The sequence below is a fragment of the Chenopodium album genome, chromosome 22 (genome assembly GCF_948465745.1).
Source record: "Chenopodium album chromosome 22, dcCheAlbu1.1, whole genome shotgun sequence".
Lineage (NCBI taxonomy): Eukaryota > Viridiplantae > Streptophyta > Magnoliopsida > Caryophyllales > Amaranthaceae > Chenopodium > Chenopodium album.
In genome coordinates, this window is record NC_137855.1 from 3,077,137 (window position 1) to 3,104,980 (window position 27,844).

General features: G+C 35.7%; 2 protein-coding genes and 1 pseudogene across 2 annotated transcripts; all 3 read right to left on the bottom strand.

Moving 5' to 3' along the window:
- Window positions 1–5,780: 5,780 nt before the first annotated feature.
- LOC145604622 (protein TIC 20-II, chloroplastic pseudogene) lies at window positions 5,781–6,654 on the bottom strand (annotated as a pseudogene).
- Window positions 6,655–7,145: 491 nt separating this feature from the next.
- LOC145604621 (membrane-associated protein VIPP1, chloroplastic-like) lies at window positions 7,146–13,352 on the bottom strand. Its single transcript, XM_081660523.1, has 11 exons — window positions 12,988–13,352; window positions 12,447–12,571; window positions 12,222–12,332; window positions 12,042–12,106; window positions 11,851–11,932; window positions 10,045–10,119; window positions 9,297–9,367; window positions 9,028–9,110; window positions 8,316–8,380; window positions 7,978–8,052; window positions 7,146–7,450 (listed from the first exon to the last, which is right to left on the bottom strand). Exons 1-11 carry the CDS (start codon window positions 13,115–13,117, stop codon window positions 7,343–7,345), a joined length of 990 nt encoding a protein of 329 aa, XP_081516649.1. The 5' UTR covers window positions 13,118–13,352; the 3' UTR covers window positions 7,146–7,342.
- A 733-nt stretch (window positions 13,353–14,085) lies between these two features.
- Window positions 14,086–16,313, bottom strand: LOC145605423 (thioredoxin F-type, chloroplastic-like). Its single transcript, XM_081661471.1, has 3 exons — window positions 15,865–16,313; window positions 14,533–14,632; window positions 14,086–14,430 (listed from the first exon to the last, which is right to left on the bottom strand). Exons 1-3 carry the CDS (start codon window positions 16,188–16,190, stop codon window positions 14,296–14,298), a joined length of 561 nt encoding a protein of 186 aa, XP_081517597.1. The 5' UTR covers window positions 16,191–16,313; the 3' UTR covers window positions 14,086–14,295.
- Window positions 16,314–27,844: the final 11,531 nt, after the last annotated feature.

Genomic DNA, 27,844 nt, shown 5'->3' on the forward strand with positions numbered 1-27,844 from the left:
TCAAAAAAATCACAAAATTGAAAGAAGAAAAAATTTGGAGGTTTCGAGGGCCGACGGTGAAAAGTCTTGTGATCTTAAGGGATACATCTCGAGGTCGTATAATGTCGTTTGAAACCATATATGATCATTATATGTTAACATAAACGTCCGTGGTAGGCTTGAGTTTTCGAAATCAGTGCAAAATGCGAACGGGTAAATTGACTGTTAAAGGGCATAGTAGATGGTTCCACGTACCTAATTGGACTCCTGGAGTGTATTACGGACCATCGTAAACATCTCGGCAATTTTAATTTCCGGGCGAAAAAAAGTCAAAAAATTACAAAATTGAAGGCTATAATCCACGCTTTTTTGAGGAAATTTGGAGGTTTCGGGGCTCGGTGGTGAAAAGTCTTGAGACCTTAAGGAATACATTACGGGGTCATATAATGCCGATTGAAACCATACATGATCATTATATGCTGTCATAAACGTCCGTGGTAGGCTTGAGTTTACGAAATCACTACAAGTTTTGAACGGGTAAATTGACTGTTTAATGGCATATTGGATGGTTACACCAACCCAATTGGACTCCTGGAAGGTATTAAGGACCATGGTAAACATCTCGGCAATTTTTATTTCAGGGCGAAAAAAGGTCAAAAAAATTATTAAATTGAAGGCTATAATCAACGCTATTTAAGGAAATTTGGAGGTTTCGGGGCCCAGTGGCGAAAAGTCTTGAGACCCTAAGGGATACATCTCGGGGTCATATAATGCCGTTTGGAACCACATATGATCATTATATATTGTCATAAACGTTTGTGGTAAGCTTGAGTTTAAAAAATCATTGCAAGTTGCGAACGGGTAAATTGACTGCTTAAGGGCATTTTTGATGGTTTCATCGACCAAATTAGACTCGTGGAGGGTATTAAAGACAATAGTAAACATCTCGGCAATTTTTTTTTGGGCGAAAAAAGATCAAAAAATTACAAAATTGAAGGCTATTATCTACGCTTTTTGAGGAAATTTAGAGGTTTCGGGACATGGTGGTGAAAAGCCTTTTCACCCTAAATAATACATTTCGGGGTCATATAATGTCGTTTTAAACCATGTATGATCATTATGTATTGTCATAAACGCCGTGGTAGGCTTTAGTTTTCAAAATCACTACAAGTTGCGAACGAGTAAATTGTCTTTTTAAGGGCATATTGGATGATTTCACTGAACTTATTGAACTCGTTGAGGGCATTAGGGACCATGGTAAACATCTCGGCAATTTTTAATTTCAGGGCGAAAAAAGGTCAATAATTATAAAATTGAAGGCTATAATCCACGCTTTTTGAAAAATTTTGGAGGTTTCGAGGCCCGGTGGCGAAAAGTTTTGAGACCCTAAGGGATAAATCTCGGGGTCATATAATGCTGTTTGAAATCGTAAATGATCATTATATGTTGTCATAAATGTCCGTGGTAGGCTTGAGTTTACGAAATCGGTGCAAGTTGCGAACGGGTAAATTGACTGTTAAAGGGGATATTAGATGGTTCCACCGACCCAATTTGACTATTAGAGGGTATTAGGGACCATAGTAAAAATCTCGGCAAATTTTTATTTAAGGGCGAAAAAAGGTCAAAAAATTACAAAACTGAAGGCTATTATCCACGCTTTTTGAGGAAATTTGGAGGTTTTGGGGCCCGGTGGCGAAAATTCCTGTGACCCTAATGGATACATCTCGGGGTCATATAATGCCGTTTGAAACCATATATAATCATTATGTGTTGCCATAATCGTCCATGGCAAGCTTGAGTTTACGAAATCACTGCCAGTTGCGAACGGGTAAATTGACTTTTTAAGGGCATATTGGATGGTTTCACCAATCCAATTGGACTCATGGAGGGTATAAGGGACCATGACAAACATTTCGGCAGTTTTTATTTCCGGGCAAAAAAAGGTCAAAAAATTACAAAATTGAAGGCTATAATCCACGCTTTTTTGAGGAAATTTGGATGTTTCGGAGCTCGGTGGCGAAAAGTCTTAAGACCCTAAGGGATACATCTCGAGGTCATATAATGCCGTTTGAAACCATATATGATCATTATATACTGTCATAAACGTACGTGGTAGGCTTGAGTTTACGAAATTGGTGCAAGTTGCAAACGGGTAAATTGAATGTTTAACGGCATATTGGATGGTTCTACAGACCCAATTGGACTCTTGGAGGGTATTAGGGATCATGGTCAAAATCTCGGCAATTTTTATTTTCAGGCGAAAAAAAATCAAAAAATTACAAAATTGAAGGCTATAATCTACGCTTTTTGAGGAAATCAAAAGGTTTCAGGGGCCGGTGGCGAAAAGTCTTGAGACCCTAAGGGGTAAATCAGGGGATCATATAATGTCGTTTGAAACCATATATGATCGTTATATGTTGTCATAAACGTCTGTGATAGGCTTGAGTTTACAAAATCAGTTCAAATTACGAACGGGTAAATTGTTTATTTAAGGACATAGTGGAGGGTTCCACTGACCCAATTGACTCCTGAAAGGTATTATAGACCATGGTAAACATCCCGTCAATTTTTATTTTAGGAAGAAAAAAAGACAAAAAATTAAAAAATTGAAGTCTTATAATCCACGCTTTTTGAGGAAATTTGAAGGTTTCATGATCCAGTGGCGAAAAGTCTTAAAACCCTAGGGGATACATATTAAGGTCATATAATGACGTTTGAAACCTTATATGATCATTATTTGTTTTCATAAACGTCCGTGGTAGGCTTGAGTTTACGAAATTGGTGCAAAATGCGAACGGGTAAATTGCCTATTTAAGGGCATAGTAGATGGTTCCACCGACCCAATTGTACTCCTGAAGAATACATTTCGGGGTCATACAATGTCGTTTTAAACAATGTATGATCATTATGTATTGTCATAAACGCTGTGGTAGGCTTTAGTTTACAAAATCACTACAAGTTGCGAACAAGTAAATTGACTTTTTAAGGGCATATTGGATGATTTCACTGACCTAATTGAACTCGTTGAGGGCATTATGGACCATGGTAAACATCTCGACAATTTTTAATTTTAGGGCGAAAAAAAGTCAAAAATTATAAAATTGAAGGCTATAATCCACGCTTTTTAAAAAATTTTGGAGGTTTCGAGGCCCGGTGGCGAAAAGTTTTGAGACCCTAAGGGATAAATCTCGGGGTCATATAATGCTATTTGAAATCGTAAATGATCATTATATGTTGTCATAAATGTCCGTGGTAGACTTGAGTTTACGAAATCGGTGCAAGTTGTGAACCGGTAAATTGACTTTTTAAGGGCATATTGGATGGTTTCACCGACCCAATTAGACTCATGGAGGGTATTAGGGACCATGACAAACATTTCGGCAATTTTTATTTTCGGGCGAAAAAAGGTCAAAAAATTGCAAAATTGAAGGCTATAATCCACGCTTTTTTGAGGAAATTTGGATGTTTCGGAGCTCGGTGGCGAAAAGTGTTGAGACCCTAAGGGATACATCTCGGGGTCATATAATGCCGTTTGAAACCTTATATGATCATTATATGTTGTCATAAACGTACGTGGTAGGCTTGAGTTTACGAAATTGGTGCAAGTTGCAAACGGGTAAATTGAATGTTTAACGGCATATTGGATGGTTCTACAGACCCAATTGGACTCATGGAGGGTATTAGGGATCATGGTCAAAATCTCGGCAATTTTTTTTTTCAGGTGAAAAAAAGTCAAAAAATTACAAAATTGAAGGCTATAATCCACGCTTTTTGAGGAAATTAAGATGTTTCAGGGGCCGGTGGCGAAAAGTCTTGAGACCCTAAGGGGTAAATCTGGGGTCATATAATGTCGTTTGAAACCATATATGATTGTTATATGTTGTCATAAACGTCTGTGATAGGCTTGAGTTTACAAAATCAGTTCAAATTACGAACAGGTAAATTGTTTATTTAAGGACATAGTGGATGGTTCCACTGACCCAATTGGCTCCTGAAAGGTATTATAGATCATGGTAAACATATCAGCAATTTTTATTTAAGGAAGAGAAAAAGTCAAAAAATTAAAAAATTGAAGCCTAAAATCCACGCTTTTTGAGGAAATTTGAAGGTTTCGGGGGCCCGGTGGCGAAAAGTCTTGAGACCCTAGGGGATACATATTAAGGTCATGTAATGACGTTTGAAACCATATATTATCATTATTTGTTTGCATAAACGTCCGTGGTAGGCTTGAGTTTACGAAATCGGTGCAAAATGCGAACGGGTAAATTGCCTATTTAAGGGCATAGTAGATGGTTCCACCGACCCAATTGTACTCCTGGAGAGTATTAGGGACCATGGTAAACATATCAGCAATTTTTATTTCAGGGCGGAAAAATGTCAAAAAATTATAAAATTAAAGGCTATAATCAACGCTTTTTTGAGGAAATTTGGATGTTTCGGAGCTGGGTGGCGAAAAGTTTTGAGACCCTAAGGGATACATCTCGGGGTCATATAATTCCGTTTGAAACCATATATGATCATTATATGCTGTCATAAACTTCCGTGGTAGACTTGAGTTTACAAAATCATTGCAAGTTGTGAACGGATAAATTGACTGTTTAAGGGCATATTGGATGGTTCCACCGCCCCAATTGGACTTCTGGAAGGTATCAGGGACCATGGTAATATCTCGGCAATGTTTATTTCAGTGCAAAAAAAAGGTCAAAAAATTACAAAATTGAAGGCTTAATCCTTGGTTTTTGAGGAAATTTGGAGGTTTCGGGAGCTAGTGGCGAAAAGTGTTATGTCCCTAAGAGATACATCTTTGAGTCTTATAATGTCGTTTGAAACCATATATGATTATTATATGTTGTCATAAACGTCCGTGGTAGGCTTGCGTTTACGAAATCACTACAAGTTGTGAACGGGTAAATTTACTTTTTTAGAGCATATCGGATGGTTCCACCAACCTGATTGGACTCGTAGAGGATATTAAGGACCATGGTAATCATTTCGGCAATTTTTATTTCAAGGCGAAAAAGGTCAAAAAATTACAAAATAGAAGGCTATAATCCACGCTTTTTTTGGAAATTTGGAGGTTTCAGGGCCTGCTGGCGAAAAGTTTTGAAACCCTAAGACATACATCTCGCGGCCATATTATGCCGTTTTAAATCATATATGATCATTATATGTTGTCAGAAACGTTCGTGATAGGCTTTAGTTTACGAAATCACTGCAAGTTGCGAACGAGTAAATTAACTTTGTAAGTGCATATTGGATGGTTTCATCGACCCAATTGGACTCATTGAGGGTATTAAGGAACATGGTAAACATCTCGGCAATTTTTTTTTCGGGCTAGAAAAAGTCAAAAAGTCAAAAAATTATAAAATTGAAGATTATAATCCACGATTTTCGAAAAAATTATGAGGTGTGGGGGGAAGTTTGGCCGGCGTTTTTAAGGGGAGGAATGGTGTTTTCTAGGGTTTTTGCGTGGGTGGTTGAAGTTTTTCCGGGGAGGGGAGGTGCGCCGAGGGCTAACGATTTCCGTCGATGTTGTGGCTGGGCAGTAGGGTGGCTGGAAAAGTAGAGAAAAGGGATGTGTGGTGGTAGTGATTCCTTTTGTTTTTTGAAAACCAAAGGACATACTACTTGGAAAGGGTTTCATTCTATACTCCTACATTCACTTTGTTCATTCCATTCCGATTTCCCCGCGCGAACCAAACGGCCCGTGTTACACAATAAAGTATGATATTGTATATTTGTATCTTATTGATTGTATAAATCATACCATAATTATTGCACTACAACATAGCAGAAATCAATAATTAAAATGTGGAATATTTATCAAAATTTCTCCAATTTCAACAAATTATTACAAAGAACAAATTACATAACTAACAATCTAATTCTTCCAAATCAAATCTACCCACAAAAAAAAAAACTTGAATTTAATTTCAATTGATCAAAACCCCAATTGAAGATTACATTTGTCTACCAGCAGCATCAGCAACAATGGGCAAATAAGGAGTTCTACCCAAAATCGAAGAAACAACCCCATAAACAAAACAAGAAACAATAAACACAAACAAAAAATTATGACTCATTACCATAATCTTAAACCCTAACCCTTTTCCAGGAGTAAAAATCCGCTGCAAAAGCAAAGGAAGAACAAGAAGAACATCAAGAACAAGGGCTTGCATTGCATTGAATCGAACATAGCTTGAGATACTAGGGTTTCTGACAACCCCAAGATAGAGCGCAAAGAAGGAGACGAAACTAGCATATGGGATTGATTTGTAGAGCGAGAAAAAGGGTAAAAGGGGTTGGAAGAGATGAGAGAGAGGTGGGTATTGAGCGAAGAGGAAGCGGCCGTAATGGAGGCCATTGATGAAGGGAAGAAAGTAGGAAATGGAGGAGATTAAGCGGTCTGTTGCTGGGGTTGTTGACATTGTTATGCTTGATTTTTGGGGTTTTAGGGTTCTGGGTTTTTGGGTGGTAATTGGGAAATTGATTTTGGTGAATGGGGAAGATTTGAGAGGGTGGAAGAGGAGAGAGAGTGGCCGGAATTTGGTGGGTTTGCGGTGGTGGGTGGTGGTGGCTGCGGCGGTGGGGAGGAGAGAGAGGCGTAAGAGTGGGATTGAGGCCATTTTTTTTGGGGAAGATTTTTGTGTGTGGGAGAGAAAGAGAGTGTATTTGATGAGCTATATTGGAAATTTTAGCCTTCAAAAATAAAGTTTTATTTATTTATTTATTTATTTTTTTTTTTTTTTTTTAATACAGAGTAATTGAGAAGTGAAACTCGAACGGATGGTCTAACTAAAAGACAACCTCGATCATTCATTAATCATTACATATTCTATATCGAGAGGTCATATAGTCAAGCTTGTCACACATGCTAATACAAGACTATGTTTAATTTGCCTAGACTCGTATAAATCACAATTACATGCAATGTCACGAGAATTCTTCAAAAGGTGTTGTTCTAATGTACTTCATATTGTGAAGAATGAAAGTCTGAGAAATTTTGATTGCATCCATGATTTGATTATGAGAAAATGCAAGTTTATAAACCTTGATAAACCAATTCCTGTTTAATTGTTTATCAAATGAAAACTTTGTTAATGATGAAAAGATGAGCGTACATGAAAATACAAGTTTATTATAACCATGATAAACAAAGATTAGCGTATATGAAAAACACCGGGAATACTTTTGCATTTACAAAGGTCAATGATTACTTGTATTTCACAAGCTTGTATCGTAAATTGCATCTCTTCCTAGATTGTAAGCTTAACAATGTGTGAGCATTACAAAAAAACCGTGATTTGGCTTAGATTGAGAAATAATTTACACAAAGAAAATGATGAAAACTATAAATCAATATCTAATAATCGCTGGCTTTTCTTCGAAGCTCATTTAGCTCTGACTCGATTTCCATATCTCTAAAGGGTGATTTGGCAACCGCTGTTCTCCCTGGAGGTAGTTCTCCTTTCTGTTCAAGGTCATTCAAAAAAATAGACAAGGGCAAAGTCAGCAACCTCCTCAACAATTAATACAGAAAATAATAAACTGGAACACTGAATGAACTACTTGACAGTTACCCATACAATTCTTGAACAACTTCAGTATGACATGGATCACATGGAACCACAAAGCCATATTATAATTATAGGCTAATTTTGTTGCTAACCAGCAAATAATAATTACTTATAGTCCCAAAATTATAGGGAACTTCCAAAAGCTTGTACCCTTAATCTTAACAAAGAATTTAAAAGTTTGTGGAAATGTAAATTTTCAGTTAGTGAAGGACAGTTAAGAAAGTTTAACTCGATTCCTTTAAAAAGTGACCTACTGTTTAGGAACCGGAGGGGCATGATTAGAAATTCGCTGCATGCTTATTCTTGACAATGATCCTCTCTTTACTTATCATTAATTATGATCTTTGATAGGATGATAAGATTTAACTAGCACCAACATGAATATGTGATAATAAAACAGGAGATCCATGCATTAGTATACCTTTGAGCTCCCAGATAATTCATTCTTCAAGCTAGCTAAGTCCTCATCAACAGATGTGCCTTCCAGTAACGCAAACTGACAATAAACAAAGAGAAGCGCTCAGTATAATAATTAATAAACTACAGCTAGTGTAAGAAATTTCAATTTAGTCGATCTCTAACTCTCACAAACCATTTCCTAAGATTGTTATGAGGTAAAAGAGTACTGCATGAGTTCATAACATGTGTGTGGAGGTGCATGTGTGAATCACCTTGATTTTTCTATTTACATCAACAATCATTCATAATGTTATATACTCTGGAAGAGAGAGAGGGGGGGGGGGGGGGTGGAGGGCCTACCTTTCCTTCAAGATCATCAGTGGTTAACTGATTGAGTGCATCGGCTTCAGATTCCATAGCCATTACTGTATTAAAAGGAGGCCATAAGTCACAAGGCACAAAATAAACATTCTAACTGCATGATAATTAACCATTGTTAAAAAAAAAAAGAAAAATTAATGTTCTATAAATTATCACAAACACTAATTCAGAAGGACAAGGTTTCCTCACTAAGTATCCAAAAAAAACTATAGATAAACTGAATTTCCCTATATCTCCCCAAGAGAATATTTGGGAAAGCGCCAGCTGGTTCAAAGAAGCTACCAAAGAAACCTAATCCCAAAGCAAATTACGAGGCGTAGTAACATCACTAACCTATGATGATTCACAATAATAAGGATTGCTTGTGGATATACATCAGATATTATTGCAGGCAAGATGATTATGTACTCAAATCTCTTCAGCATACTTCATTTTAGAACCTCTCTAATCTCTATATACAGTCAACTTATCAGTATCATATTAACTTAAACTTGAATATGGTGTCTCAGATTTGACTCCATACATCTTATGAGACGGGCACAGGAACTTCGGCCAAGGAATAAGAGCTGTCTTCAATTAAGGAAACTAATGATACATAATAAGGACCCCCAAATAGCCCTGTAATCTACACAATATATACAATTCACAATAGACCCATATAACATCATGAAGGAAATGAAATAAAGCTTGCCTTTTTCTTCCATTTTCTCAAAAGCAGCAAGAGCACCGCTTGTATTCACTTTTCCAACCATCTCACTTACTTTAGTAGCAGTCCTGGAAAACCAAAGATAGAATACAGAACTTACTATAATATACACCAGGATTAAAAAAAAAAAAAAAAAAAAGGTTAAACCTTTGCAAACTGAATATGTTCTTTGAGCAAATAGATGCAGAACGGCAAAAGAAAAACCTTTCAATGATACTCATGACAAAGAGGGTAATCGGGTATAGATGCAAAACCTTGCAGATTGAGCACGTGCTTTGAGCGTGTCTTTCTTTGACTTTGCTTCTTGTATTTTGCTTTCCAAGAGCTGCCAGGGAAGGAAGAGGCAATTCAATAAAAATTCTTATATTACCTTTCCAGTTGCAGTAGACTTGATCACTTAGATAACCAATCAATGAAGCAATCAAATTATTAACCAACTAGAGCATTTATGCAATAGCAACAAGCCAGAAGCCTTTTAAGGACTTAAAATTACAACCGGTATTGTGGTACTATGACAACAAGCAGAATGGAAAAGGAGCATCATTGATGGAAAAAGGTTCCACCAATACCATCACGGTATATTAGTATACCCTCCCAAGGTGATGGTTCCCCAACCAATAGAGAGATTAAATAGGCTAGAAGGACTCCTCATCCTGCCAGGCCTGTTCCCAAAGAACAGAAATAATCCACCTTCACACAGTTATATTATTGCTCAAGTATCAATTCATCGCCTTCAGGAGCTCCACGTAATAGGTGATGTCAGAAGTAGTAAAAAAGATATCTTAACCAAAGTCTTTCACGTATCAATGAGAATTATCTGAGCATGCAGGTTTTACAATCGACATTATATATTCAATCTATCCTTGCACAACCAAATTAAACTATGGCCAAGAGCAAACCCATATCAGCGCTATCAAGTCATCAAAAAGTGGGAAATCAATTATATATTATAACACAGAAGAAACTGACAAGAAGCATGTTACATGAGCCATAGCAGCACACCTTAGTATTTGAGACAAGAGATTCAACAACATTCTTTTGCTGATCAAGCTGAGCCCTCAAAGCACTAGCATTATCCTGCAAATGGTAAGAGTGTATATAGATAAGTGAGAAAGGAATTATTATTATTCTTGAAGCTTCAATTCATTTAGGCAAGATAATAAAAACAACAAGAATAATCGAACTTGGTACATCCTGAGGACAGCAGGACAGATCAAATTGAATCAAAGGGATCATTCATACGTCTACAAATAATAAGACTACCATTTTCCATTTTAAAAGAGTAATATGTCACTGGATAAGGTCAAAATAATAAAATACCTCCACACATGTGTATATATTCTTTGCAGCTGTATAAATTAGCTTTATTTTCCACATCTATAACTCTTTCTTTTAATTCCTTTTTCTAAAAAAAAAGAGCCTAAATTCTTTAATTCCAATATACTTGTAAGAGAATACCAAAAGCTTGCAAACAACATTATTTCAAAGCTTGGAAACCAAAAGAAAGCTAGAATCTGGAGGGATAATCACTAGGTCACAATGGCACAATCTATATAGCACCGTTTCATATTGCACAATCTTGCTTATCAAAGCCAGGGAAACTACAAATAAAAATTTCTCACTGGCAGATGAACCTGCCAATATTCATGCCTAGATTTCAGAAGAACAGTCAGACACAAGTATAGCAGATGACCCTGCCAATATTCATGCTTAGACTTCAGGAATCAGGAGAACAACCAGTCACAAATAAGTATATGAGAAATGACTCATGGGTAGGGAGCTATGGCTGAAAAGGGCAACTTTGAGCAACATGACCAGAGTTATGCCGGAAAATCATAATTCTTAAACTTTTAAAAGTAAGAACACTATTAATGTAATCCTACCTTGTAAAATAAAAAAAATGTTAATAGAGCTTATTCTTTGCTAATAAGGCAAAATATTTTTAGATTTCCTCCACACTCCACCATTAAGTGTTCTGTACTTCATAGTGGGAAGACAAACTTTAGAAGACCTACATTACCTAAAAGACATGGCATAGCTGATGATTATGTTAATTCCAGCCCTGACAACAACAACAACAACAACAACAACAACAAAAAAAAAAAAAAAAAAAAAAAAAAAAAAAAAAAAAAAAAATGCATAGGTATGACTTAATCTATACTGATTAAAAATTACTCCTGTACATAATGAGGGGCCCTAAGCTGACTAAATACACTTGATAAGCATAAACAACTAATCAAGGAATACTTTGTCTTAAAAAGTGCACAACAAGATTGTATAATTGAGATTTGGTACTAAAATGCACGTTGGAAGAAATGAGGGTTAACATTAGATCTTCAATTTGGAAGTGAGGGTCAGAATACTTCCCCACCAAAAGTAAACACAAACTGGTGTTTAAAAAGTGATATTCAAAAAGGCTTATAGCCAGATGGGTTCTTTCAACAACATCAACAAGATAGAGGAAGTAATGGTATCATATCAGATTTAAATACACTTTCAGCTGGCAAGAAAATGCAGAATGGCAATCACAACAGCTAGCCCAGCTTTAGTCATTGATCACCACTGAAGAAAATCTTCAAATGCCAGTGATGCCACTTCCCTGTCTCCTTTGAGACTAATAATTCAATTCTTTGAGGGCTGTTGGTGGGGGTACGGGGAGTAGGGAGAGAGTATATTTCAACATGATTGGAGAAATCAATACACCACCTCCAATACACAAACATCAGCATACAAGGTGTAGAAAACAAAAGGGGAAAGCCAAATCAAATAGAAAGATGGTCTGCACTCTGCAAGATAAAGGAAACTTACAGCATAAGATTTCCTCCTCTTCAAAGCTTCACGAGCAAGGTCTTCATCCCCTTTGCTCAGTGCAAGTTGTGCTTTTTTATACCTTATAGCCCATGAAAGACAAATCAGGTTAGAAAAAAAACAGGGGGGAGGGGGGTGGGAGCAAGCAGCAACTAACAATGCATTCAAATTCAGCCCCATAGACAGCTTACCAATCTTCTGAAGCTTGCTGCGCGGCTTTACACTTGTTTTCCAGTTGCTTTTGAGATGCCAATACCTTCATATAAAGGGAAAGGTATAAAACACTTAACCAAATGGGAAAATAAAGCAAGGTGAGAAGTAAAAAATGTAACATCCACTTATACTAGCAACTTAAGAAGAGAGCGCTGTACCTGTGCTGTTGACTGGCGCATTTTCGTCAAATCTTCATTCATCTCAAGAACAGTTTGTTCCAGAATTTTCTCGGGATCCTCAAAACTGCTTAGAATTGAGTTTGCATATGACTAAGTCCAATAAAGATGACAACCCATTAGGAAAAATGTCATTATTCAACAAGATAAAGTGATACAAAAGCCAGGAAAATCGACTTGTGCAAAAAAGTAACTTCAAACTCAAACCTTAACAACTCTGGCAAACCGATCAAAGAGGTTCATTTGTGAACCAAGAGAACCTCCACCGTGGCCGTTACACCTGGACTTATTGGAATGTAGTAATTGAACTCCACTCAATCTCAATGCTCCAACTGCAAGCAATGTAATATGCATCAAATCAGGAGCTAACATTAACAAAATTAAACATTTACTCCATCAGAAACCACAAATTCAGCTTAATTCATCGATTTCACCACGAAAACATATTCAAGGAATACAATTGATGCAATAAGTTAAATCAAAATACTATATTAGTATCCTTTTCACTCAAGTACAATCAAACCCCAAACACAAATTACCAATTCTAAAAGCATACCATATCATAAACACCCAAAACCAACCATACATGAAAAATTGACAACACCCCCATTATACCTAGAAGCTAAATTCTGCATAAAACTCAAATTAACCAGGAAATTGAAGGTGGGTAATCATTATTTTTGCCAAAATTTGCATATAAATCAAATTAAACAACAATTGAAGAGAAAATTGGAGGTGGGTAAGTTACCATTGTTGCCAAAAAAGGAGGACCTCAAAGAAACTCTAACAACAGAAAGCCTGTGAGATGCAGCGCTTGTTGTAGATGGCGCGGAGGCAGCTAGGCGTAAACCTGTGATTGGAGGAGCTTTTGTAGCCATTTTCAAAGCTTCCCCAAAAAAAATTAAAATAAAAAAAACCCAGAAATTATTATTAAAAATGAAGGAGGAAATAGGGTGTTGAAGCTTTTGGGAAGAGTGAATAATTTGATCGAGTAAAATTGGTTCCACACTCCCAAAAGCTGTTTAAACAGTTTTGTGTATGTGTTTTATTTCTGGTATTGTGTCTCTTGTGGTGAGAGATTGAAGAGATGATGGGATTTTTCACATTTTTGATTTCTTGTAATCCTTTGGACATTGGGTGGGTGTGGGTCAAACTTCCCAAAGGATGGCTTATGGATCCTATAAAATGATGGGCCAAACGCAAACCCGATGAATTAAACTACTCTACCCGTTTTTAAATATCGGTAATACTTACGAGTACTTTATTTTGTCATTTTTATACAATTACTTTATCACTTCTATAAATGGAAAAATCCATCTATTTCTTATGTTCCTGATCTTCGTAACAGTTTGACTTTTGAATGCACTATGTTGACCGTAAAGGATTTTTTTTTTGTTAAAAACTACTTAAAGACTAATATTAAAAATAACTATCTTTTGAAATGTTTTAAGGGATCTGGAACATTAGTAAGTTAATCATGCTTTTAAGTCACTTTATTCAGTGTTGGAATTGAAGATGCTTAGGTAATCTTCAAATTTTGGATAAACACTCCATATGAATTTGGTTAAACAAAGAGTATGCCTTGTTGTCAGCTAAACTCTTTTTGAAACTAAGTTTGAGCTACTCAATTGGCCTTGACATTTCGGATTTTTGAGCTCCAGAATCAAGCTCTTTTGTCTAAAATACTCTGTAATTATATCTTGAATCCAATTCATTAATACAGTAGAGATTAAGCAGAATGATCACTATCCTACCAATCAGGGGGTGGCCGATGGTGTTTGCGATTTTACTAGTCCAGGGCGAGCAAGCACAACTTCACTGCAAATGTCAATGAAAAGAATAGAAATTTAACAAGGAACTGCTACTAGTAGAGCCCTCAAATTTCCTTTACTTCATAAAAATATACAATTACAGCTCTTGTTCATACAAGTTTCTCAGCAGACAGTGGTTACAACTTAGTACTAGCCATTGTCGATGATGTCTCATTTCCCACTTCCTGAGTCAGTTGCAAGGACGATCTTACAGCATATATACACGCGCACACTAGAGTGTTTGTTCAGCTACTTCGAACAGTTTGAATGGCTGCTACCAATGCATCATATTTGGCCCCTGTCACTTCTTCCACAATCTTGCCTTCCTTTAAAATCTTGAAAGTAGGAACTACTCGAATGCCCAATTCCTTAGCCAAGGACTGCCCATGTTTACAAAAATCACGTCATCATTCTAATTCTCTTTGAGACGTTGACAGATAATAGAAGCTAGCTTAGACTAAACATAGTTATATGGTATGTACCTTATTTTCCTGGTTACAATCAAGCTTCAGAAAAATGCAATCTAGATATTCCTCTGCTAACTTTTCGTACTTTGGAGCCATTGCTTTACACGGTCCACACCTTCACAGTTTGTAAAACTCGAGTTAGAACTAATGGTATCATTAGAGTACTGACACTGAAGGACAACGATCACAATATACGAGCTATATGCAGCACAAATCAATCTCTGTATTCAAGCACAATGCCCACTTGAAGGTCACAAGTTCACAACAATTTGAAGACTCATGTCAGTGTGGAATTTGGAAGATGGATGAATTAACCTGTAGCAAGTAATTTCTATAAAAACCAACTAGGATACGATCTGAAGATTAGATCGCAACAATTTCATAACAATAGCAGGAAGTGTAAGACTGGATGTAGCCAACTCATGTACCATCGTAGTATCATGCCATGTAAAACTTGTTCAGAAATTTCACAGCAAATGATGCAATTGCATACATTCTTACTGAATGTATCAGCAAATTTTTTTCTCAGCAGAACTGTTAGTTTTAAACTCATAGATTACATGACACGTGCTGTGATTCTAATTGGGAAATACCACATAATCATACTATATTCACAAGTTAAGGGATGTAACATAGGATACATAGCCAAATGATCCAAGAGTTGGTCTAGCTTCGACAATCCAAAGAAATTCGGAATAGTATATAACATAGAATCAAAGAAGCAGCCAGCCTAGGCCAATAATCACAGTAACATGCTTCTTAAGCAGGATAGTGCTCTCAAGTACACCGCGAAAGAGGGGGGGCAATAATACTGATAGGTAGCAATCAAGCTACTTCATATTACAAGAAACTCCACCAAAGTTTGCATTAGTAGGATCACCAATTTTAGCTACTCATTTAATTGATTTCAGGCTTTTTAGCTATAGTCTCTTGAATAAGATTGCTTTGAACAATCCCAAATTTCAAAACAACATTTCACATTACCATCCTCGAACTCGGGTGTGAAAGGTAAGTGGCACAACTAAAAAGATAGAAAACTAATTGAATTGCTTATAAAAGGAGAAAAGACTCCTGTATAAAAAGGGGCTCTCCAAAACCTCAATCCTCAAATGTACAATTGTACACACTCAGTCTTGTGATATATACGTAGTAAGATCTTTATCCGTTAAGGATATATCATTAGCACGGGTACATTCTAGTGAAATCAAGTCGATAACACAAACAAACCCAAACTAACAACTAACATAATAAGCAATCAAAAGCAAAATTAAATAGCATAAATAGAAAATTCCAACTAAAAAATTAAGAAAAATAAATAAATAATGAGTAATTGTTAAAGAATTTTACCATTGAGTGTACATATCAAGAACAACAGTTTTATCAGCAGCAGCATTAACAATAGGCCAAAAAGTGTCCTTATTTACTTGGGTAACCTTCCCAATTATGGCTTCCACTTCTTGGGTACCAACTGCTTCTAAACTTGCTCTTACTTGACCTCTCATACTATCTTTCCTTTTCACGAAAACCCCTTTACTCTTATAATAACTCCCAATTAATTCGACCCGTCTCGGCAACCGGTTTCCGGGTGCCGAGCAACGGGTAGGATCCGATGAGGCGATCGGATTAGTTGCGGATGTCCATGATTGATGAGATAGGGATAGATTGAGAGCCATTGAATTGAATTTTTTTGTTGTTTTTTGGGGAAGTTTTGGTTTTGAAAGAATGGGAAGTGAGTGAAGAAATATGGAGAATGAAATGGTGTGTGGTTTGTAGGAAAGAATGAGAAAAGGGATTGTTGTACTTGTATATGCCTTTGTAGTTTGTGGTAGTAAAGCAATGTGTGTCAAATATCTAGCTTCTTCATTGGAAGGACAATCATTATAGCCAAGTGCATGGTCCGATGGACACGTGTACTATCTTATTAAAACATTTTATATACACTCGGATATACATAATATTCAGTATTATATTCACTTTGTGTGTATAAGCCATTTAGTATATGTCAACGTGTCATGTGATGGTATATGCGAATATATAAACATGTTTGATGAATGACTTAAAACACGTATTATGGCAAAAAATCATGTATACAACATGTGATAATGTGGATTATACGGTCCAATTTTAACCAGATTTCAATTAATTGGATTTTCAACCTAATTTTGATAAATCTTATTTTGATTAGATTTTACTTTTATGCCAATCTGACAAAAAGAGTTTATTTTTTGTATACCAATGGTAATTTAACTCCTAAAAAAATCACAATGAAAAACAAAATGACAAGTACAATATCAAATATGACTCATTATAACATCAATTTTCAAATTTCTCATTTTCTTCTATATTAGAGAACAAAATTCATCACCTTCAGCCTAAAGGCATATCCTTTGAAAAGTTCCTATTTTGACAAATTGAAGGCTAGATTTCCTCATAATTTGGATATCGAGTTTTATCCACAAAATACTGTGGAAGAGACTAATTATTTGATCAAATGTTGACAAAAAAAAATAAATAAAAAAAATAAAATAAAAATGTAAAAGATTTTATTATCTACGTGGCTGATGGATAGCAAATTATTTGCAACCATAAATTTCAGATCTCTGTAGTCATTGTCCAGGAAAAAGATCCAAAATTGTCCATAAACAGCCCATTTAGAAACTGGGCCTTGTATTAATTGGGCCTGGATTAAATCTGGCCTTTTTCATTTGGGCTGGATATAATGAAAGAATATGGATGGCTATTTTAAATGCAAATGCCATTCTACAATTCTAGTAAACCTTAGGCCCTGTTTGGTGGTAGCGTTTGAGGTACCAGGTAGCGTATTGACTGGTCAAAACACTACTAGAAAAAATTTGAGAGTGTTTGGCAAGGTAGCAATTTTAGTAGCGGTTAACGATAGAGGTAGCGTTTAGGTAGCTTTTCTCAAACGTTAAAAATAGTAGCGTTTAGAAGTAGCGGTAGTGTTTGGCAAATTTTTATTAATTTTAAAACAATATTTATATGAATTTTGATATATTTTGATATTACAACCGCTACTTTTGCCAAACACTCATACTATCAACCGTTACTTTGACAGCTAACCTCTACCCACTACTAATTGACCGCTACTCGCTACCTTAACAGCTACCCGCTACTAGACCGCTAAAAGCTACCCGCTACTGCTACTTTTGCCAAACAGGACCTTAATTAGCGTTACTAGATTATTTTTTAATACTAGTAGATTAGGTTCTGTTCACATTTACTGAACTGAACTGATTGGAGCTGAACTGAACTGAACCGATTAGAGCTGAACTGAACTGAATTGAGTTGAAATGAATATTTTATGAGAGAGGGAAATTAGGAGCTAAACTGAACTGAACTGAACTGATTAGAGCTTAATTGAACTGAAATTAAGTAAATGTGAACAGACCCTTAGCTTTACTTGATTATGGTTTTGAATTATTGCTCCCATTAAAATAAAGAAATGTGTTTCTTTAATTACCAAATCTTACTTATAAAAATAATGTGATTCCACTAATTCACTATTAGGAGATACGATTCATACGAAGAGGTTTTACTTGAGCAGCTACTTATCTTTAGAGTGTTTTTATCTATAGTTTTAATTATTAGATGTCAACTTGCAAAGAAGTCCTTCTTCATGCTGTTTTTATGAAGCTAGAATTATTCAATGTTGACTTTCATTAGATTTGAAAATTAATTTATTCATAAGGTAATTATTATATCAAGTATTTTGCTTTTAATCTTAATTACATACAAGGGATTTCAATATTTAGCTAATGAATTAATAATTTAACATGCAAAAACAACTTTTCTTAAAAACCTTTTTAAAAACTTGTAAAATCAGTTTTTTTGGAACATGAATGCTCCATTTTCTAATTAGACACAAAATAAAGTGATAGGTAGTTTATATATTCCCGTTGTCAGCAATTAATAATCACATATACTATATATCCATGAATATGTGTTCAAAATTATTATTGTAAAACGATTATCATATCCAACGACCAAACACAAACTACTTATTAATGAATGATACCTTCATGAGCTTTTTCACACTTTAAGTAGTGGAGAAATAATCAAATAATCATACAAATCCGTACCTTTGCAATTGCAACACAATATTGCTGATGTTGACATATTGTACAGTTGACATGATTAGTTAAATACCATAATCTAACATTAGACGTGTATGATTGTGATTTTACACATTTTTATAATACCTCAAACATTCTATAAATACATGTCAATGTTCATCCATATCATTCATCACATACAACTGCATTTCTCTTAATTCAAATTCTCTTGCAACAAACCTTTCTTGCGAAGCGTAATCAGCATTCTTTGAGAACGAAAATGGCACAAAGAAGTTGTGGTTGTGGCGATAACTGCAGCTGTGGCGACGAATGCAACTGCAACAGGTAAATATAACATACCTTAACTTCTTGAATAGATTATTAATTAACTAGAATGAAAAAATATAGGATGGTCCGAGATTTGAATCTTTAAGCTCTCGCTCATAACTTATCACATACCTAATTAATTAAAGTAATTTATTACATGGGGATGGAACCCAACTAACCCTAGTGGAAGGCCACCCTCTATTCCTTAGTAAATGAGACAATAGAGACATGTTTAATTTGACAACTATTAGGTTGGAAGTTTCCAGGAAATGTATTAATGCCGAATCGAAAAAAAATTGAATGATGCATACTTCAAATAGATGTAACTTGTGCAAGCGATTTTGATATGTTTTAAAATGGTTTCATAAACCATATATAGTAGTAATTTAAATTGTTGAGCCTCCCTCTATTCTTTAGGAAAGGAGACATGTTTAATTTGATAACTATACATTAGGATGAAATTTTTCACAAAATATAATAATCTCAAATCGAAAAATAATTGAATGGTGTATACTTCAAATAAATGTAACTTGTTTCAAATAAATGTAACTTGTGCGAGCGGTCTTGATATGTTTTATAATGGTATTAAGAAATTATATACTTCGTATAATAGTAAAATAAATTGTTGCGGCACGGTGTTCAAATTTATAAAATACTATTGATATATAAAGTCTCTCTAATCATCTAACTCTATTTTGTGCGACTTTATAGTCTTCAACTGTACTAGTAAAACAGTAAGGATAAGTTCGTTTACATTTTATTTGGATCTCCCTAGACAACCTTAATTAGTTAATTACGTCTCCAACATTTTTTTAATTTAATTTTATAAATTTCAGGATGTATTCAAGGACTGAGTGTGGCTGTGGAGATGACTGCAGCTGTGACCCATGCAATTGCGACTAAACTCTGAAATCAAGCAGTTATCATCGCTCTATTGTACAAGTATAACTGAATATGTGTGACAAGCTTTAATTTCCTTAAGTTTGGGTGTATTGTGAACTGAATAAATAGGCCATGTATTGCATCTTCAAATTTGGCATTTGTCTATATCTGTGATGCTTCATAGATGGTCTAATGTACTCCTATTGTGTGTTTTCTTGTAATATTGTTTCCTATATTGAAAGAAAAAAGGTTACCTAAAAGTTTACCAAATTTCTTCAATATCTTCTCTATCTAATACAATCTCCGTAAAATAATTAAGAAGTGACTTGACAAAAAAGAAAAAAAAGACAAGTGTTTTGTACTTAAAAGTAAATACAAATTAAATTATCATCGTAAATTATCAGATTAAATATGTGAAGTAGGCTTGGGCTGGGTGGCTAACAAAAGTGACCCTAGCTCAAATGATTAATCTGTAACCGAATTAAGATTAGACAACATTATATTGAAGCAAATTAAAATTGACCTAACTTGAATTAATTTGTCTTAAATGAGTTTATGGCTAAGCATTTCAGCAAGCGAAACTAAACATGTTTAAAGATATTAATGGTGAAACATGTTTTTTTGAAACTATATAAATACACATAGGACAAACAATACACTAGTAGAAAAAAGCAATTGGCCACCGGTTCAAAACCCCCCTATGCCACCGGTTTTGAACCGGTGGTCATTTGGGGGGTGACAATAATCTGATGCAAAAGCCACCGGTTCAAAACCGGTGGCAATTACAATTGGCGGTTTTTTTTTTTTTGGGCAATAACAGGTACATAATTTATTTTTTTTATTTTTTATTTTTCTTTTCTGCTGCAATTATAATACTAATACTATAATATAAAAACAATCAATGTAAGGCAAACAACATCACATGAGCGCAAAAGAATTGTTATGGTAAATTATTATTGTACAATACTAAAAAAAAATTAAAAAATTACATTGAATTATAATCAAACAATGAAATTCAACTTTAAATTATTGTACAATAAAATTTAATAAATAAAAAAAATACATCTAAAACAATTTTTCAAAATCAAAGTCTTGAATCTTGTTGCATGTCTTGAATCTTGATGCATCAATTAAGACATGAAAATACATCTAAAAATTCACGAACTCTAAATAATAAAAAAAAAAATTTGTGAACCCAGAAATCAAACAAAAATAAATAAGCTGCCAAAAAATATAGAAAAAAAAAAACCATAAACCAGAAATCAAACAAAATTCCAGAAAAAAAAAAAACAAAAAAACCCAGAAAAAGAAAACCCAGAAATTGTAATCGATCAAACCCAGCAAACCCAGAAATTATTAAAACTCAAAAAAAAAAAAAAAAAAAAGCGAAAAAAACCCACAAATTATTAAAATTCAAAAAAAAAAAAATCCCAGATATCATGCATGTACCCATAAACCTTCGAATATCAATCACACCCAGCCAAAAATTAAACCCAGAAATTTCAAACAATATTGAACCAATCAATTTCGAAATTAAACCCAGAAATTTCAAAACTCAATTAAACGCAAACAACTAAACAAAATCAATTAACCCCAGAAAATTCCAAAATCAATTAAACCCATCTACATGCACTAACCTCGAATAATTAAACCCAACTACATGCACTAACCTCGAATTTTACTTGAAAATAACCTCGAATTTTACAAGTTGTGGTTGATTTCGGACTTGGTGGCGGCGGTGGTTAGTGGCGTTGGTGGTGGTGGGCAGAAGACAGAGGGAGGTCGAAGATGGGAAAGACGAGGGATAGAGGGGAGAGAAGAGGGAGAGATCAAGAGGGGAGAGAAGTCGGCGGCGGCGGCGGTGGTGGTGAGACAAGAGAGCAGGAAAGAGAAGAAGAGGGACGACGACGGTGGTGGTTGAGACAAGAGAGCAGGAAAGAGAAGAAGAGGAGATGAGATAAGATCTGGAGAGAGAAGAGAGGAGAGGAGAGAGAGAATGAGGGAGGCTGATGAGTGATTTGGGAGTAGGGTTTGGGTTTTTATATGGGGCTTTTTTTTTTTTAATTTAATTGGATATTGCCACCGGTTCAAAACCGGTGGCCTTATAATTATTGCCACGGGTTTGGTTTGAACCGGTGGCAATACCGGTTTGGCTCATCCCGCCCATTAATTAAGCCACCGGTTTTCAAAAACCGGTGGCCAATTAGCGGTGCATTTTTCAATTTTTCTACTAGTGATAAGACAATCATATTGCAGTTAAGAAACAATAACATGTCAATGTTGAACGCATCAGCTAGACAAAGTTGGCTCAGTCAAATTTGGTCGACTAGACGACTTCACGACTATGTATGTGACTAGCCACCTACAAATGATGAATTAATTATGATAAAAAAAAAAAAAAAAAACAAACAAACAAATCAAAATTGAATGTGTTAAGGCGTGTTCACATTTACTAAATTGAGCTGAATGAACTGAACTGATTGGAGCTGAACTGAACTGATTGAGCTGAAATGAATATTTTATGAGCAGTGGCGGAGCCAGGATTTACAACCCAGGGGGACGGAGAACAAATTAAATATCTCATAATTTGACAAAATATATACGGAATTTGTATATACTTCGTATATGTATAAAATATTTACTGCGTATTACTTAACATCCCAAAGATCCAAAATGCTTAGACATACGATCCAAGAAAGATGAAAAATATTTGCATAAACTTTGGGGTTTCATTCTTTTAAACATAAATTGTCAGAGATTGAGTTATTTTCCAATTACTTGGACTTATTTAAATTAGGTGAATTATCGCATTTTATAATTAAATTCATAAACTAAAAAATAAAAATCAATTACAACCAAATTGTATGTTTAAAATTACGGAGTTTCAAATAATGTGTGAATATGAAAATTAAACATTACGAAAAAAAATTACCAACCCTAAAAAAATAACAATATTTAAGTAAATATTTCAACAAAATATAAACTCAATTAATCATGTAGTGAAAAACTTGTTATTGATGAGTTATAAAATTGATTATTATTTAATACTCGTATTATACTCTCATTTAGTTATTAAACAAATAAATTAAAGGTAAAATTACCATGGGCATCATCAAATTGAGAATTATTAGTCTATGCATGATACATGATCATTTGTAGATCCAAACACATACAGAGTATACATTAGACATTAGGCAGTAGTTAGTTAGTCACTTGTTTGTACATAATCACATAAAATACCAAGTAATATATATGATATTTTAACCCAATAAAATAAAATAAATAAAAATCTAAAAGATCCAAATATTAGGCAAAATAAATACTGTACAACATTTCTATTTTTTCTATCTCATCTTTGGTTTCCATTTCACAGTAGGCGCCATATTTCCTCTTCTCCTTCCAAAGGATTCCATGTTCTTTCATTAATTTCACCTCTATGTCTCCTCTTTCTCCTTATATGAATTTCTCTTTAATTTTAACCATTTAAAAAAAAAATTGATTTTTTTTTATGAAGTGGGGGGACAGCTGTCCCCCCTTGTACCCCTCTCCCTCCGCCACTATTTATGAGAGAGGGAAATTAGTACTGAACTAAGTTGAATTGAACTGAATAGATTGGAGCTGAACTGAACTGAAGTGAAATTAAGTTAAAGTGAACAGGTCTGATAATATTAAGAGAATTAGAAGAATTTAGAATTGTATTTCTTGATCAAAACATTCGACCAACATAGATATTTATACAAGTCTTGCCCCTTGGGCTCCAAGCAAGAGATCATATCAAATCCTATCAAGCTTAGGAAACTAACAAACCTTTCCTAAGATAAACTAGAAATATATCTTGCATAATAAAATAATATATCCTAAAGATATGATGATATCTTTCCTAACACTCCCCCCCCCCCCCCCCCTCAAGTTGGAGCACTAGGATCGAATGTGCCCAACTTGCGAAGAAGGTAGTCAAATTGAGGACGACCCAAGGCTTTTGTAAATATGTCAGCCAATTGTTCATTGGTGCGAACATGAGTAGTAGCAATAAGTCCTTCTTGCACGGCATCTCTAACAAAGTGGCAATCCACTTCAATATGCTTGGTGCGTTCGTGGAACACGGGATTTTGAGCAATGTGTATTGCTGCTTGACTGTCACAATAAATAGGGACTGCTCGAGAATGTTGGATCCCCAAGCTTAGAAGTAAGCCTATCAACCATTTAATTTCACAAGTAATGCCATACATAGAACGGTACTCAGCCTCGGCGGAAGAAGTTGCAACCGTGGCCTGCTTCTTTGTTTTCCACGCAATCGGTGACTTGCCTAGGAACACCAACCACCCCGACAGAGAGCGGCGAGTGAGAGGGCACGCTGCCCAGTCGGAGTCGCACCAACCTTGTAATAAGAGCTCACTATCCGAGCTAAGCAAAATACCTTGACTTGGAGTACACTTAAGATATCGAACCACCCTTAAAGCGGCATCCCAATGCTCTCGTTGAGGTGCCTTCATGAATTGAGATAATACATGGACCGAATAAGTCAAGTCGGGTCGAGTGACACCCAAATAAACCAAGCGCCCAACAAGGCGTCGATAGGCACCCGGATCCGTTAGTAGAGGCCCTGTAGCATGCGCCAATCGATGATTTTGCTCCATTGGCGTGTGAGCAGGCTTGGCCCCAAGAAGACCCGTCTCTGATATGATGTCAAGGGCATACTTGTGTTGACATAAAAATAGCCCTTTACAACTCCTAGCCACTTCAATGCCAAGAAAATATTTTAGTACACCCAAATCCTTCATGTGAAAACAAGTGCTCAAATAATGCTTGAACAATTTTATAGCATTCGAATTATTGCCGGACACAATTAAATCATCAACATAAACAAGAACGTTGAGTTGAATAGACCCCTTGGTATATGTAAAAAGAGAGTAATCCGGATACGATTGTACAAAACCATAATTTTTTAAAGCAGTAGTGAGCTTGACAAACCAACACCGCGGAGCTTGTTTGAGACCATATAGAGACTTGCGAAGGCGACAAACAAGACCCGGTTCATCTGTAGTAAAGCCTGGTGGGAGTTTCATATAAACTTCCTCAGTCAAATCACCATGAAGGAAAGCATTATGCACATCCATTTGATGTAGTTCCCAATTTTTCGAAGTAGCTATAGCAAGGAAAGCACGAACTGTTGTCATCTTGACCACGGGAGCAAATGTTTCATCATAATCAATACCTTCGGTTTGATGATTACCGAAGACAACCAATCGAGCTTTTAAACGCTCAATGCTACCATCAGATTTGTACTTAATTTTGTACAACCATTAACTACCAAGAGCCTTCTTCCCGGGAGGCAATTTTTCCAAAGTCCACGTGCCATTGCTTTCAAGAGCACTCATTTCTTCCCTCATTGCTTGCTTCCAATCTTCATCACACATTGCCTCTTTGAAGGAACGAGGCTCTTTACCTGATGTTATAGCTGCAACAAAATTTCGATGTTTCGCAGAAAACTTATCACAACTAACATAATGTGCTATAGGATACGACATACCTGAGGGAGGTGGAGCAACTGGAGCAGGTGAAGAAGATGGACTATTTCGGGTAACCTGAGCATGAGTCACAAATCCTTTGAGTCTAGTCGACACAAATTTTTTGTCGATGACCACGCCCCATGTCATCGGGGGTCGTGGCTGCTGCTGTCGGGTCCTCTTGGACCGTAGCTTCGGGGGTCGGAACAGTAGCCACAGCCGGCTGTGGTGGCACCGTAACCACAGGCGGCTGTTGCTGCCTTTGTTCGTTGAGGGTGGCTTGGTCTTCATCGAGTATGTATGTAGCATCCAAGTCCCCTCCCAAGTCAACACTAGCATCCATGTTAGGTGTTGAAACATCAATATTTGTACCTTCGGCATCCAAGTATGGATGCACATCCTCAAAAAAACGAACATCCCTTGAGACAAAGAACTCCTTTTTATCCAAGTCATATAAATACCATCCCTTTTTACCAAAAGGGTACCCAACAAATACACAATTTCGACTACGACTCGCAAATTTGTCACTTTTTGCCCTTTGATTATGAGCAAAACACAAGGACCCAAAAACACGCAACTCACTAAACAATGGTGGGGTGCCAAATAAAATTTCATATGGAGTTTTATTGTTTAGAAGGACAGATGGTGTTCTATTAATTAGATGAGCCGCCGCAAGGGCACATTCTCCCCAAAAATAAATTGGTAACCCCCCCTGAAATCTAAGGGCACGAGCAACATTGAGAATGTGTTGGTGTTTTCTCTCTACTCTCCCGTTTTGTTGAGGGGTTCCCACACAAGATGTTTGAAAAATAATGCCTTGAGCCAAAAAATAATTTTTCAAGCAAAAGAATTCAGTGCCATTATCACTACGGACTATTTTTATTTTCTGAGAAAATTATCTATCAATCATGGCTATAAAGGACATAAACATCTTAAACACCTCCGTTTTATCATTCAATAAATATATCCATACGGCACGAGAATAATCATCAACCAAAGTCAAAAAATAATGTGCACCACAAGAAGAGGGTTCGTTATACGGTCCCCATAAATCACAATGAAAAATTTCAAAAATACGAGAAGCTTTATTTTCACTTAAAGGAAATTTGTCCTTAGTGTGTTTGGATCTATGACACACTTCACAATCTTTATTTAAATGACCCTTAGAGTTGCTAAGAAAAGGAAGGAGTTTTACAACTTTCTCGGAAGGGTGTCCCAATCTTCTATGCCAAAGCTTCAAATTGGACGAGTCTTTGATAGAAACGGCCGCTATGGATGCCTCCTCCCGAAAATAGTATAGTCCATCCCTTAGATCACCCGTGCCAATCACCTCCCTCGTGCGTTGGTCCTGTATAGTACATGTGAGAAATTTTAATTTTGTTACTACCTTAGCTCCGATACCATGATAATATTAAGAGAATTAGAAGAATTTAGAATTGTATTTCTTGATCAAAACATTCGACCAACATAGATATTTATACAAGTCTTGCCCCTTGGGCTCCAAGCAAGAGATCATATCAAATCCTATCAAGCTAAGGAAACTAACAAACCTTTCCTAAGATAAACTAGAAATATATCTTGCATAATCAAATAATATATCCTAAAGATATGATGATATCTTTCCTAACAAGGTCCCCAGTAACCCAAACCCAACATAAGAGGTGAAGATTTGGATCCATAGGAAACTAAATGAAGAAGCTAAGCATGATATGATGATGCTTGAACACGTGAAAAGAAAAGGGTGAGATAACTTCCAGAAAAGAAAATCATGTGTTGAGCGTCATGTTATGTAGTCGTATAAATAAATGTCATGCGGATTATCTCTTTATTCCTATGTCAGAACGAAATCACAGAGCCTGTCTGTCTGTCTTCGCTTCAACACCCACACCCACACATAACCATATATATATTTTTTTATTATTTATTTTATTTTATTTTTTAACTGTATTATAGAGAGAAAAAGTTGACTTGTTGAGAGAAAAGTAAGTAATCTAACGAACCTACCGTCTAGAAGCTACTCTTTTGACAAATCAAGCAATTATATAGGAGTAGGAGTAGCTCCTTTTTACAATCACGAGCTTAAAGTGGATACCAAATGACTTGAGACTTTGGAATAGTAGTGCTCTCTTCCCTCTTTCATTTATATTCTCCTTTATCATATTCATATGTGCCGTCTAATTGAGGAATAGGTTGACAAAAAAACATGTTGAAATTTCTAGCCTTCTAGGATTGACATATTAAAAGGACGTTTTTTTTCTCATAACCAAATCTTACAAAAATAATATTACGTGTATAAAGAATAACTGCACATCAACGTTTTGTCTCTATTTATTTGTCCCATTATTTGACTAATCAAGGTTAATCTAAATGAACTTATCTGTCCGACCGGGCTCGTCTTTGGCACAGGCAAGGTTTCCCGTGGGAAAGTCCTATTCTTTTGCTCGACCGAGACTCCTTTGGTTGACCACCTGTCGGACCAACTTGCATGACTACAAGATCATTGATCTACTCTACCTCAAATCACCATTTCCTCGAAAC

Excerpts from the sequence above, each read along its gene's own strand:
- LOC145604621 (XM_081660523.1), bottom strand. The coding sequence starts at position 13,117 with ATGGCTACAAAAGCTCCTCCAATCACAGGTTTACGCCTAGCTGCCTCC. Across the intron at positions 12,333-12,446 it reads GGTTTGCCAGAGTTGTTAAG|TCATATGCAAACTCAATTCT; the intron begins GTTTGAGTTTGA and ends TATTGGACTTAG. Across the intron at positions 12,107-12,221 it reads TGCGCCAGTCAACAGCACAG|GTATTGGCATCTCAAAAGCA; the intron begins GTACAGCGCTCT and ends CTTTATATGAAG.
- LOC145605423 (XM_081661471.1), bottom strand. The coding sequence starts at position 16,190 with ATGGCTCTCAATCTATCCCTATCTCATCAATCATGGACATCCGCAACT. Across the intron at positions 14,633-15,864 it reads CTTGATATGTACACTCAATG|GTGTGGACCGTGTAAAGCAA; the intron begins GTAAAATTCTTT and ends CAAACTGTGAAG. Across the intron at positions 14,431-14,532 it reads ATTGTAACCAGGAAAATAAG|TCCTTGGCTAAGGAATTGGG; the intron begins GTACATACCATA and ends AAACATGGGCAG.